We start from the raw sequence: 19,538 nt of genomic DNA, 5'->3' as shown, positions 1-19,538 counted from the left end.
CTCAGATTTCATCAGAACTATATACTTATAGTTATTAGGCATTCATTTCTAATTAAACCAGCTATGTTAGCAAGAAAGTGTTTTCCTATTTTCATATGACAAAAAAACTCATTCTACATAATAGAAATTATAGAAGGAAAGCATTTAGAAGAAAGACAGTTTCATAACCTGAGTTCTTCTTCCAAACTACACTCTCAACCACAACTTAGGGCTCAATCATCTTTTCCTGAAATGAAAAGAATACAGTTATCAAAATTGTTCCTAATTTGGAAACACTGTGTGGGATTCTTCTGGGTATTTCTGTATAGTTGTTGGGTTTCTGTTATCATGGTGGAGTCAGAGAATAGTAGTTTGTAAATGTAAAAACTAACACAGGCTGATGGTACTTAGTCATGGATATGTGTGCATGCGTGACAGCTAAAGGTCAAACGCTGTTCCACAGCAAAGAGCAACCTAGAAGATTCATTAGTACATTTCTTTCATCATCTTAATGTCATTCATAGTTACTGATTTCAGTGCAGAATATACAACACAGATTGTATTTAACAGCTGGGAGCCAGGCCCAGGCAACACTTTTCTGTATCTTTGTCTCTAGTCAAAACAGAAGAGTTTAGACTCACAAGTTATTATCATTTTTTAGACAGAAAAGTAATCATAACCCATATGTTTTGAAATTTTTCTTCCAGTCTGTGAACAGTAATACACACACATTACACTCAAAACTTTCAATTAAAAACAAAGTCTATTTGAGAAAAATCTGACAAATTAATAAGTAAATTATTAAACAACACTACACAATCCATAGGCATCATTCACACCCAACTTCTAGGAAGCTCCATCATTCTTATGGATCCAGATTTTTGGCTTTTCCACTGTTAACTTGTTTGAGAGACACTTCTGTCTGACAGAGAGTGGTGGAAAAAATAGTTCAAAGAAAAAACTCCAAGAATCAGTTTCTCCTATAAAGACTATGGTATCTCTTAGTCTCGTCTAAAGTCTAAGGTATGCCTTAATAGGAACATTAACCAATACAATTTCAGCATTTTAGACTTGATCCTTTAAGGAATTGTTTTTGGTACTGTGGGTCACATTTATTTGTATTTAAATCATGCAATAAACACCAAGGACATGTAATCCTGGGACAATATCAAAAGACAGAGATGTAAGTTATGGTAATTAGAAATTCAATTAGAAATTCAACTTTCCAAAGTTGGTAAAGCTAAAAACTGGTTTGTTTTGGCATTGGTTAAAAACAATCTTATCATTAACATCCTATGTCATTATAGTTTTGTGAATTTATTTACGATCAAAATTCAGCATTCAGATTAAAGAAGACTATCTCAAGAAACAGAATGGATTGCTTCTTATGGTTTTCTCTTGGGTGAAATGAAAATTTAAACCTGAAACTCACATATAGACCTTAACAAAAAATTATTATTTCTGATGTTCAGCATACAGGACTCAAAGCCACAAATTCTATTGATTTTCACTATAACATAAATGTCTTTGGCATTTAGTATTGAAGATGGACCAGAGGTGGTGATTGGCTGCCTTGACCTCCTCTGAGCCATTTTTAGGGTGGAACTCGAACAAAGTCTTCCTGCTGTAGATGAGGCATACGTTCACTCATTAACTCAGTCTCTTGACAACAGAGCAAATATTAATATATGCTATTAGGAGATTCTGTATAAAATTGTGCAATTTACAATCTCTACTTTCAGAGCAGTTAAAAATTTTGAAGAGTGAACAAACCACGTGAACTCTGAAGGGACAGCATGACTGTTAGATGGAACTTTCTGTGCTCACCTTAGTGAACATGGGGTGGCTGTGGGCCCAAGCAAACTCTGTATTCAGCAGTGGAGATGCCAGCTGGTCCCGGTCTTGGCTTTGCTTGAAACCATTATTCTACGAAAGTGAAAGGGAAGCCTTGGAACCCAAGGCTTTGAGAAAACAAAAGCTAAAAAGATAGATTTATAATGATAATTCTGGGAACAATTCAATCACATACCTCCCCAAGAAGTGTTTTAGGAATGAGGCTGAACGTCTGACCTGGGGAGTTGGGATTATAATCCCTCTGTGGTAGCTCTCAAACTACCTCCTGCAAAAGAATGAAACTTGTCTCCTTGAATCTGTTATAAAATGCAATCTGACCAAACTTTTTACATATCAAAAGAAAATCATATGTACATATTTGGAAACAATATTAAATACTAGTCAGAGTCAAGAAATAGATGCAAGCAAAGCAAAGCAGGAGAAAAAAAAAAGAAGCCTTACAATCTCACAAATGTTGACTATACATAAGAGAATACTCCAAAGAGAGGCTTTCGAAGTCAAAGCTTAATTAAAAATGAGACCTGCTTTCTTCAGGCTCCTCTCCAAATGTTACGTATGTGAGATTTAAAACTTCAGTAGTTATAGGGTCAAATCTGCTCCTTTGGGGTATGTTTGGCATTTTGGACATTCCCATAATTTTGAAATTTTATGTAACTTGAGAGTTAAGGGTAAGGAAGAATTATATGAGGAAAAAAGATCATATCATACTGTTATACATGGTATCAATACTAACATTTCCAAAATTGAATCATAATTGATCACTAAGGTTTCGAACTGACCTTTGATCTATGGCCATTTTTAGGAGAGACAAGTTGTCAAGTTCAGTCCAGCCTCCAAAATTAGAAAAACATGCTTTTTCATTTGTTATTAACATTGTGTTGATTTAACCACATTATCAACAGTATTTCTGATTACTCGCCTGGAAGCACTTCAGATTTTGGAGGTAAATTTTATAGAGGCTTATTGGTCTCAAAGTGCTCAGATTATCTAGCTAACCTTTAACCTAGTCCTGCCACATTAAGTGTTAATGTTTCATTTCCATGTTAACTATTGCACTATCATTTCCTGTAAATGTCATCCTTTCAGAATAAACCTAGGAAGGGAGCTGTTAAGCATTTCCTGTTCCCATGTATCACCTGTTATTTGCTTTTACCCCAGATGCAAGGCAATATGATTGCTAGCTTCTGGGAGATCATAAAATCACGAGTGATTTTATGGCTCAGAGCTGTCTTCAAGCACTAGCAGCGAGATTTTTTTTTTTTTTTTTTTTTTTTGGACAAAGAAAGCGAACCTTCTCTTCTTTCACTTGGCTTTTGAAGTTTGTGGAAGAATTGCTGAAATGCCACAATTTGCTGCCTGTTTTCTCTACTTTACTGTGAACGGCATCCACACAGGTAGCAACTCTCCGTTTGCTACTGCATTTCTCCCCTGTAGACTCCGCAGTGTCCCTCAGAATCAGTGTCGAGTAAGCTGTGACTGACGGGGCTTCTTCCCATCTGCTGGTCCCGGGCGTCTGCCCAACTCCTCTGTGCCTCAGAAACAACCGTGCATGCCGACTCCATGCAAGAGCAAAATGGTTGCTGTGAAATCCCTTTAAGAAATTCCATTATTCAGCTAATGAAAACCCCTCCATCCCAGTTCCAGAGAGAATGAGAAAGGGCATCTAACATCACTGACTTTTCTGGGGCCACGAGTGTCACTTTGGTCTTTTCCCCCCCTTTTCCTCCACTGTCCCATCCAGGCTTCCATCAAGGCTCATCCACTTTGCTTTTTGCTTCCACTGCTTCTGTTTCTCAGAGAATTTCCGGAGTTTTTATCAAAACATTCCTTAAATAAATCCTAATTTCTCTAGAACACCAGCCCTCAAGGGAGCAAATAATAAATTAGCCTCAGCCACTCTTGTTTTGTTCCAACAACACAGTTAGATGTCTGAGGGCTTCCCAAAACTTTTTAGAGGTTGCCCTTTAGCATAGCCCCTTGCTCCTAAGGAGAGATTAATTTTCCTTAGGAGGCTCTTCTACAAGGGAACTCAAATGAGTTGTGTGCATTACCTATAAGATATGTAACGTTGTCCATACCATGAACAACTGGGGGTACCTAAGTGTGACATGGGAGAGGGGTGGCTATTTTTCCTCAGATGGATGTGACCAAAAATGAGGCAGGAATTGCCATGCATGTCGATCTAAATAAAAGGTTAAAATGAGGCAAGCTCAAAATTGTCAAAAAAATAAGTTTATTCCAGAAGAGCAGAAGGGTTGCAGTTCTGGTCTCACTAACTGTAGCAAGCTACAGGCCAGTCCACGGAGGGTTTGTGGTAGGCTGTATTTATAGGCAGGGAATAGAAAGACGGGAGAGTTCAGTGAGAGTCTGTTAAAATCAAAACAGAGACCAGCTTTGAAAATTCCCCCGGAAGACAAAACCCGTACAGTCATCCAAACAAAGCTCAATTCAGCTTATTTTGAGAGCCCAACCTGACCCAGGTCATTTCTTGTTGACGCCTCTGGAAACCATAAACAACGCTTTCCAAGGTTGATATGAGGCCATCCCGGACCAAACTCCCTCCCTATCATTAAAGAAAATTTCAGTATTATCAGTTTTCTGTAACTCAGGCATATGTGGAAATCAGTCTCCTAGTCCTTAAATTTTGTTTTCCTGAAGGCACATGCGTGTGATTTTCCTCTTATATTCTCCAGTCCCAGTTTAGACTGAAATTCTTTCACATTAAGAGTGAAGAAAAAAAAAAATTATAAGAAGTTAATAACATTTAAAACAGCCATAACAAAACCCATTTTTCCGAAAGCTGGTGATTTGGAAATTTGATCCTAGTCGTGTTGCTATTACTTGTGGTGTTACTATGAGCCTGTTTCTTTTTTCTTATCTTTTTTTGGGAAGGGTGGGGTGGGGACATAGGTAATTAAGTTTGTTTGTTTATTTAAAGGAGGTACTGGGGGTTGAACTCAGGACCTCATGCCTGCTAAGCATGTGCTTTACCACTGAGCTATACCCTGCCCTCTGAACCTGTTTCTTAACCTCTCTGAGCCCAGTAACTAACTCACCAGCACAGTTCGGATAGGATGCCTTCCAGCCCTGAAAGTACTGCTCAAAAGACCCCATACCACAGAGTCGAAAGGATCCTTTTATCCTTTGCAGAAAACATGATAATTTTCTTTTAATTATTTGTAAATGCAGCCTTATTATGCATGTGTTTAAACAAAGAAAATGTAGCGTTTCTATTAAATCTTTGGATTAAATATGCTTGTGTAATGAAGTAAATGTCATGTGTACACACTTAAAATTCTAAAAATTTGTTTCTTTTACTTTAGAAAATTCGTAGAAATGGGTTTCATTGATGAAAAAAGAATAGCCATATGGGGCTGGGTGAGTTGTTTTATATGTTTTATGCCTGTTATTCGATTCAGCAATCATCATTTTCTAAAGTGTTCGCTTATAAGGTTTCTCATGAAATGTTAATGTTGCAACATAATTTAATCTGTCAATGGAAACAGTCAGTTTGGATAATCTGGGCTTCAAAGTGGTGGCTCTAAGTGTTTGTTCCCTTTTTTCAATCATTTTGTTCCTTCCCTGTAAAGCAAAGTAACTCATAATTAACGCATTTTAACTTAATTTCTGGTATTAGATTAGAGTATACTGAACTGAGCCATATTCATTAGAGGTTTAGTTGCCTTTGTTATTTTAGGGGTTATGTATTTCTTTTCTTTTATGTTTTGTCCTTTCGTTTCTATGAAAAGCTAAGATAAAGTTTGAAATTGCAGGAACTTTCAAAATGTACATTCCCTAGGACTCAGCCTATCCTAGTCATATCGTGGCTGTTTTGATCCTTTTTGTAATCAAATCTACCAGACCTAATGTTAATTTGTACTAACTGGAGAGAAATAATTATTTATTACTCGTTATAGGTCATGGAGACAATTTCCCATGTTTGAAGAGCCGCATGCAGGTTTTTTAAATACACGTAAAAAGAAAGTGACAAAACGTATCCGTCATGGGCAATGAAGTCACAGGAAAGTTTAGAGAAATGTGGGAAAGAGTTTAGATTTGCCCATTATAAATTATGATAATTACCCTTCAAAGAAGATTTCCTGTTTCACTTTTTGGTCTGAATTTGTACATTTGCAAGTCAATTTGCAGCCATTTGTGCTTGGGTTGTTTTTCTTGGCTGTTTTCTCTGAGAGCGGCCCGCACAAGATGGCGGGGATGAAACCCAATATTGAAGGGAAGCTGCAGGATCCCACTCAGCTCTCAGCTCAGTGACCAGATGAAGAGCTGTTAGGAATTTGTGGAAAGTTGTTACTTCAAGCCATTTGGTCCTTCTTAAAACTATCAAATGTTAAGTATCTAAACAGAATGGAATTCAAGTGGGTGGAAATAAATGAAATATTTTTGTGGGGGAATATTTCAGATAAGACCTTTCTTATGAAATTTCCTAAAGCAAATCCTTGAAAGATTTAAATTTCAAGCTGAACACTTAGCATATAATCATTAACATTTCTCTTAGAGTTTCACTTTGCTGTTACTTCTGGCTTTGAATTAAGCGTAAGGTGGAACTTTTAATTTCACTTCTAGAACATTCTAGGTATAAGTAGTTTGGTAGAGAACCATGTATGTCTGATGATGTAAGAAACTCACTCATCACATGAAGGAGAGTGGGCTTTCTCCATGGCTCTGTGACATGTTTCTCTTCTCATTTTTCTATGTATCTGTGATCATTAGACTCTATTCATTCTTTACATGTCAGTGGTTTTCTGGGTCTGGTCTTGATTTTTATACTTCTTCACTTCCTTAAGGAAGCCCATGTGGTTTCAAAGATGGTGATGACTGCCAGATCCCTGCCACTAGTCCCCACCTCTCTCTTCTGAGCTCCACATTTCAAATGCCTACTGGTCATCTCTCCCAAATGTCTTCCAGGGGCCTCAAGCTTAACTTGTACAAGCTAAACATATTATAGTCTACTTTAAAGCAAGTCCTCATCTTTAATAAGGACCTCACCACACACCTAGTCACCTGAATTAGTAAGTTCAAAACTGTTTTCAATTTCCCCTGCTCCCTGACTCCAACATTCTGTTGGTTAGTAAATTCTGTCAATCCTGCCTTCAGACATCTGAGTCTGTTCTCACCATCCCCACGGATATTGTTTTAGTTCAAGTTTCTTTATATGGAATTTAATCCAGGGCTTCTCAAACTTTAGCTTGCATGAGCATCACCCAGAGAACTTCTTAAAAGTTTCCAGGGCCCTACCAGCAGACTTTCTGATTCAGGACTCTAGGGCAGGGCCTGAGGGTCCATTTCCGTGGGCTACAGATTGGGTGGTACAGGTTTAACTCTTCCAACTGCCTCTTACTAGCCTTCCTGCTTTGGCCTCCTAAGCTTCAGTGTTGCTAATGAAGTTATTGTTCCAAAACACAATACTTACCATGTTGCTTTTCTGCTTTTATGTTTCCGAGGGCTTCACGCTGACCTCAGCCTAGTGCCCAAACATGCTTCCTTGCATGCAAGGCCCTTGGCAATCTGGTTGCCACCTACTTCTCCAGACTCATCTCCCTCCACTTCTTCCCACATTGTATTTGATTTATGTCTGTGCTTCCTTGTTCCCATGATTTTATCAGTCCTGTTCCCTGCACCTGCAATAGCCATCCTCATTTTCTGTTCCCCATGTCTTCCTCCCTCCAAAATGAAAAATTGCTACTTGTTCTTTAAGACCCAACTCAGATATTACTTTTTGTGCTCCAAGAGCTCTCTGCATTACTCTTAAAGGAATTACCATGTTTTATCTTGTTTGTGCACTGGTTTCTCTCACAAGAATGTCAGCTCATCAAGGGAATGGACTTTGTCTTTCTTCAGCTTTGTTTCTCAAATATTTAGCACAACACATGGCCATCTCACACACCTATGATGTTGTTTAAACCCAATTTATTCCTAGAAGTCAATGTTCCTCCAAACGCATTATATTAGTATCAGGAAGTTTTTCCAGAAGAGGTTCTCTGGTCTAATCATAGGGTAAATTATAAAGTCTACATAATAGTGTAGATAGGCTCTATGAACAAAAAGTAAGGAATCTTGTTAAGTTTTGTTTAATACAGTATTACCATGATTCCATGGATACCTCTTTGAGAAGTGGTCTTGAAGTCAGTAGGAAGCAGAATTGGAGCCTTGGAATGATACTCTTGTCTGCAGATTGAAGGATGGCCTGGTATGAGGGAGGGAGCAGTCCAAGGGGCTAGGAGAGCAGTGACACTGGCAGCAAATCCCAGGAGTCTGAATTCAGGCAGTGAAGAAGCGGGTGGCAACAGGTTATAGCTCTGAATGCTCTTTCATAGTATAATAAGCACAGACCTATGGGAAATTGAAGGTGAGAAAGAAAAACATGTTGAGAATGACCATGTGGGTTTCTTTAGCTATTACTATGTTTGATAAGGATCTGTTTCCATGAAGTATTAGGCACCTTAGTGATCTGAGAAATACACTATAGCTAACCACACAATTTTTTTTTGCAGTCAATTGGTCAAAAGTTGCAAATCCTACATTTCCCTCCATTATCCGGATTAAGAAGGGGAGAGAAAGCATTTTTATTTTACCCTTTCATTTTTCTGGCACACACAACTGAAGTCCAGCAGCCCTGCTTTTAGCTGCTTATCTGACGCCCACTGTGCATTCCAGCACTATGCCTAGGAGGTGTCTGTTTTGACAGTGGTTCTGACCTGGGCAGTTTTGTCCCTCAGGTAATTTTGGCAACATCTGGAGACATTGTTGGTTGTCAGAACTGGAGGAGAACTACTAGCATCCAGTGAGTAGAGGTCAGAGATGTTGTTACATATCGCACAATGCACAGGACAACATCCAACAAAAAAGAATTATCCAGCCTAAAATGTCAACATCGCTGAGGTTGAAAAACCCTGGCTTATGTGAAGAAAAATTGAAGCAATTATTCTGACAATTGAAGAGCAGCAGGGATTTTGCCTAAATTATTAGAATAACAACCTCATTTATGGGCTTTGCTTTGTTAATATAGCCCTAGCCAGGTGGTGTTGAATAAGCATTAGTTCATGATTTAATCTTAGTTCCTTTCTCTTCCAGTGACTAATTATAAGCAATTTGAATTGCTATGTGTGATCAACGATGTAAAAGTAGGACAAATGCACCTCTAATGAGACTATATTAGACTCTGAACTGAAAACTTCCCAAAGAGGTTGCTCTAACATAGGGATACAGAGGAAATGGCACAACTAGCAGTCAGGTGTCCTGCCCCTGAGCCCCAGGTCTGCCACTTCCTCTGAGTTTACTCTGAGCCTCAATTTCCTCATCATGAAATGCAACAATAATTTCCTCACCAAGTCACTGTGAGGGTTCAATGAGTTAATAGGAAAGTCAGATATTAAACAAATATTTCTATTCCTACTGTGTTTCAGGTTGTATTGTCAGTGTTGGGGACACGTTCATTAACAAGACAGACAAAAAGCTCTACCTTTATTGAGTTGGGAATGGCTGGGGAGAAAGGCAATAAGTAAGATAAATAAGTAAGATGTATAGGTGTGAAATGATGATAAGTGCTTTGGAGGAAAGCCAAACAAAACCAGAGAGGTGCATAGGATGGGGCTGGTGCAATTTTAGAAGGACAAGTCAGACTTTTTCTTCAAGTTAAAACTTGAAATGGGGAGGAGGTGAGCAGTGGCAATTTCTGGGGAAAGAGCATTCCAGGCAGAGGGTGACAGCATTTACCAAAGTCCCGGAGCTCGATCATGCTTGGAGAGTTCAAGGAACATTCAGAGAACCAGGGGATGCAGTGGGTTGGATGGCGAGGGGGAAGGGAGACAGGGCCTGTAAGACCACAAAGACTGTCGCAGTAACCTTGGCCGTACAAACAGTGGCTAGCTATTATTATTATTGCCTGTAGGTAAAACGCTCCAAATGTTCCGTTACAGCTCCCATCAAAGTACTATTCTGTAAATCCCTCAAAATTCTGTGCCCTTTTAAGAATGTTTTTTAAATATCCTTCATTTAAACAAAATGGCAAGGCATCTAAGTGCAAAGGACACAATTCTAGAATTCTCATGGCCAATCTGCTCCGTGGGTTCTTTTCTTGTTGCAGACACCCACTCTGCTTGGAGCCCCACCCTTGGGAGAGCAGAAAAAAGTCAGCTCGGGTTTTTCTTTTTTTCCTCTTTATTTCTTCAACAGAAACAGCTTTTCTAAGCTGCCTAGTTTCAAGTACACCTTCTCCTGCTGCTACACGAGTTTTGCTTTTACAAATTCCTAGAGACAATTTGTATTCATCCTGAAAACATGAAAATTTTCTTTAGACACAGCACTACTATCTAATGACTGAGTAGATAAAGATTAATACTTTTATAACTCCTAAGATTTTGGGCAGAAATGTTCAAAACTCTTTTTACTATATGCAAATGCTTTCATTTCAAATACCGCTCAATGCTATTTTCTGTTCTGGGACGTAGGGAAGAGAAGTGGAACCCAGTATTGTAATTTACAGGGAGCACACTCTTCCTATAAAACCCTCAACAGCAGTCATATTTCTGAAGGACTCAGACTTACTCTACTTTCATTTAAACCTAAAATTCAGAAAGAAGAACTCTTCCATTTCAGAAATAGTTGTTGCTAACTTATGAATCCAAACCAATTATTTTTATGTTAGAAGTGAAAGTTTGATCCTGATAGAGAATTTTCCCTCATCAAAATGATTTTTAAACCCACGGGTTCCTTCTGTTTTTAAAATATATTTTTCCTCTATTAAAACACGTTTTAGTTCTCTTCCAAGTATAATGAAAAGAGGCCATGGTATAATTGGAGCTGCCTCTTTTAGTCTGTGTTTTGTAGCCAAGGGTCCTGAGTAAGATTCCCTAGAGCTGGAAACATAAAACTCTCAACTAGCTAGAAAAGTCTTCCCCTCACTGTTGAATTCAGCAAGATGGTTTAGCTTGTGACTTCCTTCTGGGTATTTCATGGGTTAAAACCAGATCCCCTGCCACGGATATGCTGCCCAGTATCAGTGTCTGCCTTCTGTTACCCTCTTGTTCTGTAGGGCTCTCACGCCCGTCTCTCTCTTTTGTCTTCTCTCAAGACTGACTTTTCTGTGAAATGCGTGATGTGATCTCTCCTGACCTAAGGGCAAATGATTCCCAGAAGTTAGAGAGTCATACTGTCCTCTTGATTTGCAGGCACGTTCCTGTGATGGAACAAGAATGAACACTGAGAATCCCTCCCTAATCTAGCGCACACATTTTGGGAGGGCAGGGAGGGTGACCCTGTCCCGGAGCGCTGCTTAATCCATGTTCCTGGAAGAAGCAACTCTCTCCCATCATGTTTATATAGAACAAATTTGCCTTCCAGGGGGAGATGCAGCTTTATTATGATGCTCTGTTCATTTCTTCATTTTTTTAGGAAAATGCTCAAATGTCCAGGTGACACAGGCAGGCATCTCCTTTCATTATCAGGGTCACATTTCTGAATCACCAGCCGAGTCCCTGGGGAAGAAAACTGATGCGTGCTAAACCGGCTCCTGACTCTGCATTCTGTATCCCCTTTCGTATTTCTTTGTTTTTCCATTAAATTTGTAGGGGCAGGGGAGATGGAAGATTTTTAAAGGCACCAATGACTTTTCCTCCTTTGAGCTGCTAAACCAGAAATCCTCAAAACAGAATATGTAACACTACCTGATACACAAACTGGCCACGTCTTAAATTATCCGAGAGGATCTTTTGTCCTTCCCTTGCTGTTCTGTTATGAAAATAAATAAGTAAATACGCAAATATAAGTTCTGCCTCATGGGACTTTGCGTATTGTGGGAAGTATCTTGCTTCTACATTTTGAAAGTGACCTTTTATTGTGCATTTCTTTCAAGTAAAATCCTGCTTTTGCCTTAGCAAGTTTCTGGTTGGAAAAAGATAAAGAAGGAAAAAAAAAGAAATTCTTGCAGAAGAATTGCAATTATATCTCTTTCTTCAAATGCCCCTACATATTCTGATCAGCACACCAGTATTTATAATTTACTCGGGATTAAATTACTGTTATGTCTGATGGAGCTTGCTGCCCAGAGGGCAAGGTAGACATTTAACCTACCCCATCCATCTTCCCTGCTCCCATCAGCACTTATTGTGAGTAGAATTGCCATAAAAATATGTTGGAGAGTTTACATAGGTAAATCTGGGACTGACTTTTAACAATGTCTCCACAGTCCTATGGAGGTTACGTCTCATCGCTGGCCCTTGCTTCAGGAACTGGTCTTTTCAAATGTGGGATAGCTGTGGCTCCAGTCTCCAGCTGGGAATATTACGGTATGGAAACATTTCATAAATGTTGCTGCGAAAACATTTAACACATAATTACTCTATATTTAAGGTTGCTAGGAAAACAAATTATGCAGTAAAATTCACCCCGGCATCACTGGGGAAAATATAATCTATAAATGAGGTTGTTTATATGATTCATTATAATCATGTTGCAACAATCAAAGAAATCTTAAGAAGAGGAAGGACTGTTCCCAAATCCAACGTATGTTATTTTTCTCTCCCAGAAACCTTGTGTCCCTTGATGAACTAAATGTTTAAAATCAGAGCTAACCCTGTGTTTGTGCAGGCAGGCACACAGGTGCAGCCTAACTGGCTTTTAAGCACATCTTAGGCAAAGTCGGGCCGGGGCGAGGCAACTCACCTCCATGCCATGGTTTGCAGCTGCCAATTCCATTGCTCCAGAAATCAAAGAAGCAAAACATTTGTTCGAGAAGTACACCTTCTGTGTGTGCCTATTTTTATGATTAACATCAATGCAGGATAATTATTTGGAATTAACTCCAATAAGTGCACAAAAATTACCTTCCATCAGATCCTCTTCCCTGTGTCGGGGTGGAAATGAGGCAACTGCAACTTGTAGGGAATCTTCATTCAGAAAAAAAAAAATGTGTGTGTGTGTTGGGGGAGGAGGACTTGTGGGACATATTTCCATCCCAAATTAAGGTACCAATACAAGTACTAGAGATGGCTGCATTTGTGATTGCTTTTAAAATATAATGAGATCATTCCTAACTCAACAGTCTGCAACTGAAGAACTTAGGATAGGAGTGAAAAAGCTTAAGACTAGCCCTTTCTTTCTCTTTTTTTAATGGAGGTAGTGGGGACTGAACCCAGGACCTCATGCATGCTAAGCACACCCTCTACCACTGTGCTATACCACCTTCCTAGTGTTTGCTGCTCCTGTGTCCATGATCTTCTCCTGCATTGCTTCTCCGGCTCTATTGAGGCAACTTGCAGGGCAAATGACTTGGATCACAGTTAAGGAAAACAAGAACCTTTCTCGGCAGCTCCCCCTGAGAGAATTGATGAGCAGTTATTCATCTCAGGAGCCTTGTCGGGTAATGAAACGACATGTATCTTATATATTTTACAGCATCTATCTACACAGAGCGATTCATGGGCCTCCCAACAAAGGGTGATAATCTCGAGCATTATAAAGTAAGCGTTTTCTGTTTTACTGAGGTCATCAACGTACTTCAGATGTGCTAAATAATTGTAAAGCAGTCATTCAGAGCTGACACTTGCTGGGTCTCCAAGCAAATGTGACAATCTTTTGTCAGCTGCAAAGCACCTCACTAGAAAGGAATTTGCTCCTTTTGGATTCTCTTTTTCCTTTCCCCATCCTCCCTTCCCAAACCTCCCTTTTCCTCATCCTCCTCCCCACCCCCACCCCTACACAGCTTGAGCAGGGCATCTTTTATGCCTAAGGTCTCACTCATATGTAACATGTGACACATAAACTTCCAGTTTTTCAAACTAAGAATCAGATGGAAGTAATGCAAATGATGATGAAAATGTGTTGCTCTGACTCTTAAATATTTATCAACCAAAGCAATACATAATTTCAGTATTGGTGCTAAGTCCATTGCACAATGATTTTGCTAGTTTTCTATTAGAACTTGCAGCAACTAAAATGTTAATTTTTCCTCTTTTCCAGAATTCAACTGTGATGGCAAGAGCAGAATATTTCAGAAATGTAGACTATCTTCTCATCCACGGAACAGCAGATGGTGAGGTTTAAGCAAGACTCTTACACATAAAAATACTGAGCCAGCATCACTTTGTTTAAGAAACATTAAGCATCTTCCTATGCCTGTGCTCAGGGTCAGTACCTAAGAGTCAGGGACATTTCCATAAACGAGTGTGATTACTCACTGCTGACAATGTCAACTGCATGACTAGATAATTGTTGGTGTTCATTTCCAGGCAGTACATTGTCACTCTATGCTTTCTGGTATTTAACAGCACTTTAACTCTCTCTCTTTGTTGCAGATAATGTGCACTTTCAAAACTCAGCACAGATTGCTAAAGCTCTGGTTAATGCACAAGTGGATTTCCAGGCAATGGTACATCACTTCGTCTCACTCGTGTTCACGGCCTTAGACCCCTAAGCTAAAAGGAGAAATCATCTTTTTTTTTTTCTTTTCTTTTCTTTTTTTCTTTTTCCTTTTCTCTCTTTCTTTTTCTTTTTTCCTTTTTAACTGAAACCTGACAAAGAGGCTGTAAGGTAGAGTACGCAGAACACTAGCAAATGAATCTTGGATCTTTCATTAACTCCCTGAAGGACACCAGGCAAATCACATCACTTCTGCCGATCCCAGTTGAGTCACATATAAAATAAGGCAACCACAAGATTAGATGATCTTCTAGCTCAATGATCCAGTAGTTCCGTGATCCCATGTGCTAAGTGGAGCTACGTGCCTTGAGTCCCTACAAAATCCGAGACTCCCAAAGCAGCTAGAAGAATCTGTTTACTCAGTAAGAAGCAATCGCGGAATGTTATCAGAGACCTCAGAGGCTCCCTGAAATCATGCAGCTCCAGGCAGAGTTAGAGAATCCTTTCATCTTCGCGTTCTCGGTGCCTGACACACACCTGCCGGGTCCTTCACAGCTCGTATTTTTACTGAGTGAATGAATGAATGAGCTGGCTGTAAAATCCAGTTGCATGAAAAATGGGAAATGGAAACACAGAGGCGAACAAGGCGAAAGCCAAAGCAGGGGAGACAGTCCCTGATCGCCAATCCCCCCTCTTCAGGGAGCGTAAATTCCCCCACACTTGCATCTGTTACGCAAGAATCTAGAGAAGGAAACCCCCATCTTTTGGAAATTTGGTTTTTTAAGATAATTTACAAAGCATGAGATGAGATTTTTCTGATCTTGTTTTTACCCTTCACCCATTTTTTTTTTTAAATGTGACTCCCAGAGTAAATTCTTTTCCTAAATGTATAGCTTTACATCAACAACCACTAGCCACCTTCATTTGGTGAAAACAATAACCTTACTGGCATCTCTCCAGCAGTAAAGCTGAAATTTATAATACCATCTCCCTGGGGTTTTTTAATGATGCTATTTTTAACTCCTGAGAAGGGTGTTTACGGTTATACGTGCTGTGAATTTTCCGCAACCGAGAGGAATTAGATTCAGAGGCTAAAAGCCTTGTGGAATTTTTGAGCTAGAAGGAACCTTAGAGAAAATCAAATCCAACCCTTTCCTTGTCCTCATTTTTCAAATGAGGAAACCAAGCTCCAGAGAAGCAAAGTGTCTGACCCAGCACCCCAACTCTGGAACCAGAGCCCCTCATGATCCCCAGGATGCTGGTCACTGAAAATTCAGCCAACAGAAGCTCAAATAAAGTTTGAAAAATACAAAGCAGTAGTGAAGGTTAATAAAAGGGCTTGAAATCTTCCTGTTCTAAATATTTACATGTAAACTGCTTTATTTATGCAAGTATTCTTAAGTAGAATTTCAACAGGAATATTAGAAAAACCATCATCAGGTCCTGAGAGCACAAAAAGTCAGAAGTGGCTGCAGGAATAACACAGGCTTCTCCCCTTTGTGTTTCAGTGGTACTCGGACCAGAACCACGGCATATCCGGCCTGTCCACGAAGCATTTATACACCCACATGACTCACTTCCTAAAGCAATGCTTCTCTTTGTCAGACTAAAAACGAGGCAGATCCAAGACTGTATCACAATCTGAACACTTCCTATAAATGCCTCAGACCGTTTGCTTGTTTTTCTCTTTATGCTGTTAAATGCTGGTATAAACAAACAAATGAATGTTGTTCTCAAGGCTGACGAAAAATTCGGAGGACTCAGAAGTTCAACCTAAATATTGTTTACATTTCCTGGCACTCTGTGAAAGAAGTGGAAAGGAGGCCGTGCCTTTTGCTTTGGACACAGACCGTGTTTTATCACCTGTTCCTTTGAGGAAAAAAATAAAATCAGAAGCTAAAATGCTATTATTTTTCTCTGTGTGTGTTAATTTCACGTTCTAGTTTCTATTACAGGAAAACATGCTTGTGTTAGGCAAGTGCTTGAATAATATTAGGGTGGTCGTGGAGAAGAATCTCGAAGCAGTTTTGGATTTTTGTAACTAGAACTCCAAACCCTGGAACAAATGGCTCAGAGAGTGCAAAAGCACTGCTCAGAAATCAGGGTGGCGATGCCTTCGGCGGAGGCGCCCTGACGCTTGCACTCTGGGCTGTCCCTCCAAGAAATGTTTATTAAATTTCTCCCAGAAGATTTCTTTCACAATGCCGAAAGTATTTGATAAAATCAGAATTTTGAATCTAGGCTCCTTTTAAGAAATGCTTCTAATTTGGAGACGTTCCTATTTTAGGTCCCTTTTTAGAACAAGTAATGGTAACTGTTTTCGGATTGCTAAGCCTCACCAAACTAAATAAAACCAAAAATTAAATCAAATGGACATCAATAGCCAGAGAGGAAAAATGTTAAATCTATGAGATTTTTCTGCGGTTTTAGTTCTACATTATAGGGTTTATTCTGGAAAAAAAAAAAAAAAGAAGAAGAAGAGTCATAATGCCTGCAGTCCCAGAGGCAATGCTCTGCCGGTAACTGTTCAGTGAGAAGCACGGGCAGCTGGCCATCTCTGTGATTGTCACAGAATTTAAAACAATCCACACCAGGTCACCTGAAGATATTTCTTAAATGAGTGTTGAAAGTATCCGTGAGGTCACTGCCTAGGGGACTTTCCACTGATGTGGCTCCCAGTGTTGGATTGCCCTGGGAGATTTTTCCCCACCCCTGGCTTGAGTCTTCCTGGCTGCAGGTGGAAGACCCTCATGCCTTCCCTCGTGCTGGCAAGCCAGAAGAACCAGTCCAGGCGTGGAAATTACAGCGGGAAGGGGCCTCGAAGATCATTCATTACAGACTCCTTTAGACTGCTCAGACCTTTCTCAGTCCAGCACTCTTTCTCCTACTTTCTGAGACCGTGCCTCTCCCTCCAGTCACAGAGCCACACCTCACCTGTCAGGAAGGGTACTTCGTGGAGGTCAAGGAGCCCAGGCAACATCCTCACAGATTCAGGACTGGCCACAGGCCCTGCTCTGCACATCCACGCAACTGCTGATGCTCTGAGGGTCAGAGGGGAGCTACTACCTTCCTTTCTGTTCTGCAGGGAGCAGCCTCTGAAGCAAGCCCAGATTTCCTTGTGATATTCTAGAGGAGACTAGCCAACAGTCCTTTCCTAGTACTCTATGAAGGGAGACAATGGGGCAATTACAAATAATAAGAAAGTCTTGTTACTCCTATTTATTTTCTGCCTTTGTGGAGTATGCAGATTTGGTATTTAATATCAGTGTGCAAAAAGTGGTCTCCAGCCTCAGGCCTTGGTTCCCAGAGCCACAGAGGTAACTTCTCCAAGACAGATTGAACTGCGTCACTTTCCCAAGTAGAAACCTCCAGGGATTCTCCACAGTCTACATAATAATATTGTAGATATTCGATGTAGAACGTTTTCATCATCACAGAAAGTGCTGTTGGATGGTGCTATCCTGGAGGAATCTTCACAGACCACATCTTGGAACAGAGCATATGATAGAAGCTCACCAGCTGATGAATGAGTGAACGACGCTGTGTTCGTGGAAGACAGGCATTTCTACATCACTGCTGACGTGGCCTTCCCTGACGCCCTCAGGTACAGCCATCCAGGTGCTCCTCAGGATGTCAGCGTGTGTCTGTGTGTTCATTCATTCATTCAACAAACACTTAATTGAGTCTGTCTGTATACCTGACACCATGCAAGATTTTGAGGATATAGTAGAGAGCAAGTCAGCAACTAAAGTGGCAGGGTTTTTTGTTTTTTGTTGTTTTTAATGTTCACGTTTTGTACAGCTTTGCTAGATTTTTTTTTTTTTTTTTTGGCTTGAAAGATAAAAAGGACATAAAATACAAAGATTTTAGTAGAAAATATCAAACTGAAAGGATGATTAAATGTCTTACCTTTTCTATTTGTAGGAAGTGAATTATAATAATAACTCTTCTTTGCCACATTTTATGCTTACATATGAGACTTGGGGAGGAGGGTGTCCCAACACCCTAATTAATGTGGCAGAGTATAATCACCCTTCATGTATCACCAACTTGAGATTTCCATGCATCATTCCACAAATGCAGCTGTCAGTCCACTGTTTTAGGTACTATAGGTGACACCCCCTCAAAAAAAAAAGACTTGTATGTTAAACAGTATGCATGTCAGTCTATACGCAGTAGCTTAAAGTTTGTAAAGGTGAGAAGTGAATATGAGTAACCCCAATACAAGTTCAAATGAGATCAGTACCCTGGGGATGGGATTCTGGTACATGTGAGAGGAAAGCCATGAAAAATTATGCCAACTCAAAATAATCTCAAATTTTAATCCTGCAATGCTGGCTTTAGAGCTATTTTAAGAGGTTTCAAAATTCTAAGTGACCATCAAGTATTTGTTAGAGTGAATGAGAAAGAAGGAGCAAGGAAATGGGTATTTTGTTAAACTGAATACAAATGAGGGAACTTTTTTGAGATTAAAAAACATTTTTTTAAATCTACTGCAAAGTGTGAAAGTATGTTTTATTTCCTTCAAGAAACATTTTGTGATACCTGTGCAGTGCATGGCTGTATTCTGGGTCCTGCAGGGGTTATGAAGATGAATGTATGTGACAAGTTCTCCGTTTCTAGACTGTTTCAGTAAAGGCGACTTAACGAATCTGATTTTCCCAACATTTGAGCATTTTTCAGAAACTGACAGATCTTTATGCAAATGTTGTTGCCAAGCTGTTTGTAATGGTGAAATTATACTTTGACAGTAACTCTTTAAAATATATTAAACCCAGCTAAGGTTTTTTTTTTGAAATGTTGCCAATTAAGTGACTTTAATGAGCTTCTTGATGGTAGTGTAATTAAAATTCAGATGTTCTAATTGTAAAAAAAAAAAATACAGTTCTGGAAAACTTAACAGTAAAATAAGCAAATGTAAAATGAAGTAGGGCTAATTTAAATGGTGATTATGTGGTCTTCTGAGAAGATTCTACCAAAATAACGCTTTCAATTATCCTGTTTGTAAAGCAGAAAGAAGGCACCTAACAGATATGTTACATGTATCCAGTAAAGCAGAGATTTTGAGTTTATCTAATAAAACAGATTTTAAAATTCTGAACACAGTAAACGCTTCTCAGCTTGTGAAAGGAGATTTGCTAAAACACTTCCTTGGCAGTATGGACAGGTACCTTGGCAATTCTAAGTGAAATAATTTCTAATTCAGGGAGAAATGAGTGCCTGGACCTTACCAAGCTATTCATGGGGGAAAAGATCTGGTTTCTGGCAAAAGTCTCTAATGACCACCTGCTCAGATTATTGGCATGCAATACTAGCATGCTGGTCACAGA

General features: G+C 39.5%; 1 protein-coding gene across 3 annotated transcripts in view; it reads left to right on the top strand.

Annotated features, from left to right (window-relative positions):
* FAP (fibroblast activation protein alpha) overlaps window positions 1-16,115 on the top strand; it is a 61,749-nt gene extending 45,634 nt beyond the window's left edge. The window contains exons 21-26 of one of the 3 annotated variants that reach the window (XM_010985571.3): window positions 5,157-5,211; window positions 12,038-12,137; window positions 13,246-13,310; window positions 13,810-13,882; window positions 14,145-14,218; window positions 15,717-16,115. In XM_010985571.3, the coding sequence (XP_010983873.1) occupies window positions 5,157-5,211; window positions 12,038-12,137; window positions 13,246-13,310; window positions 13,810-13,882; window positions 14,145-14,218; window positions 15,717-15,818 (469 nt within the window). In that variant the 3' untranslated portion in view covers window positions 15,819-16,115. Of the gene's footprint in view, window positions 1-5,156; window positions 5,212-12,037; window positions 12,138-13,040; window positions 13,211-13,245; window positions 13,311-13,809; window positions 13,883-14,144; window positions 14,219-15,716 lie in introns of all 3 variants that reach the window. The other 2 variants (XM_010985570.3, XR_004136695.2) reach the window with 2 other exon arrangements.
* The last annotated feature ends 3,423 nt before the right edge of the window (window positions 16,116-19,538 follow it).

Source organism: Camelus dromedarius, chromosome 4 (assembly GCF_036321535.1).
Source record: "Camelus dromedarius isolate mCamDro1 chromosome 4, mCamDro1.pat, whole genome shotgun sequence".
In the NCBI taxonomy this organism is placed as follows: Eukaryota; Metazoa; Chordata; class Mammalia; order Artiodactyla; family Camelidae; genus Camelus; species Camelus dromedarius.
The sequence above is the reverse complement of the archived record's forward strand: the minus strand, read 5'-3'. Positions and strand labels throughout refer to the sequence as shown.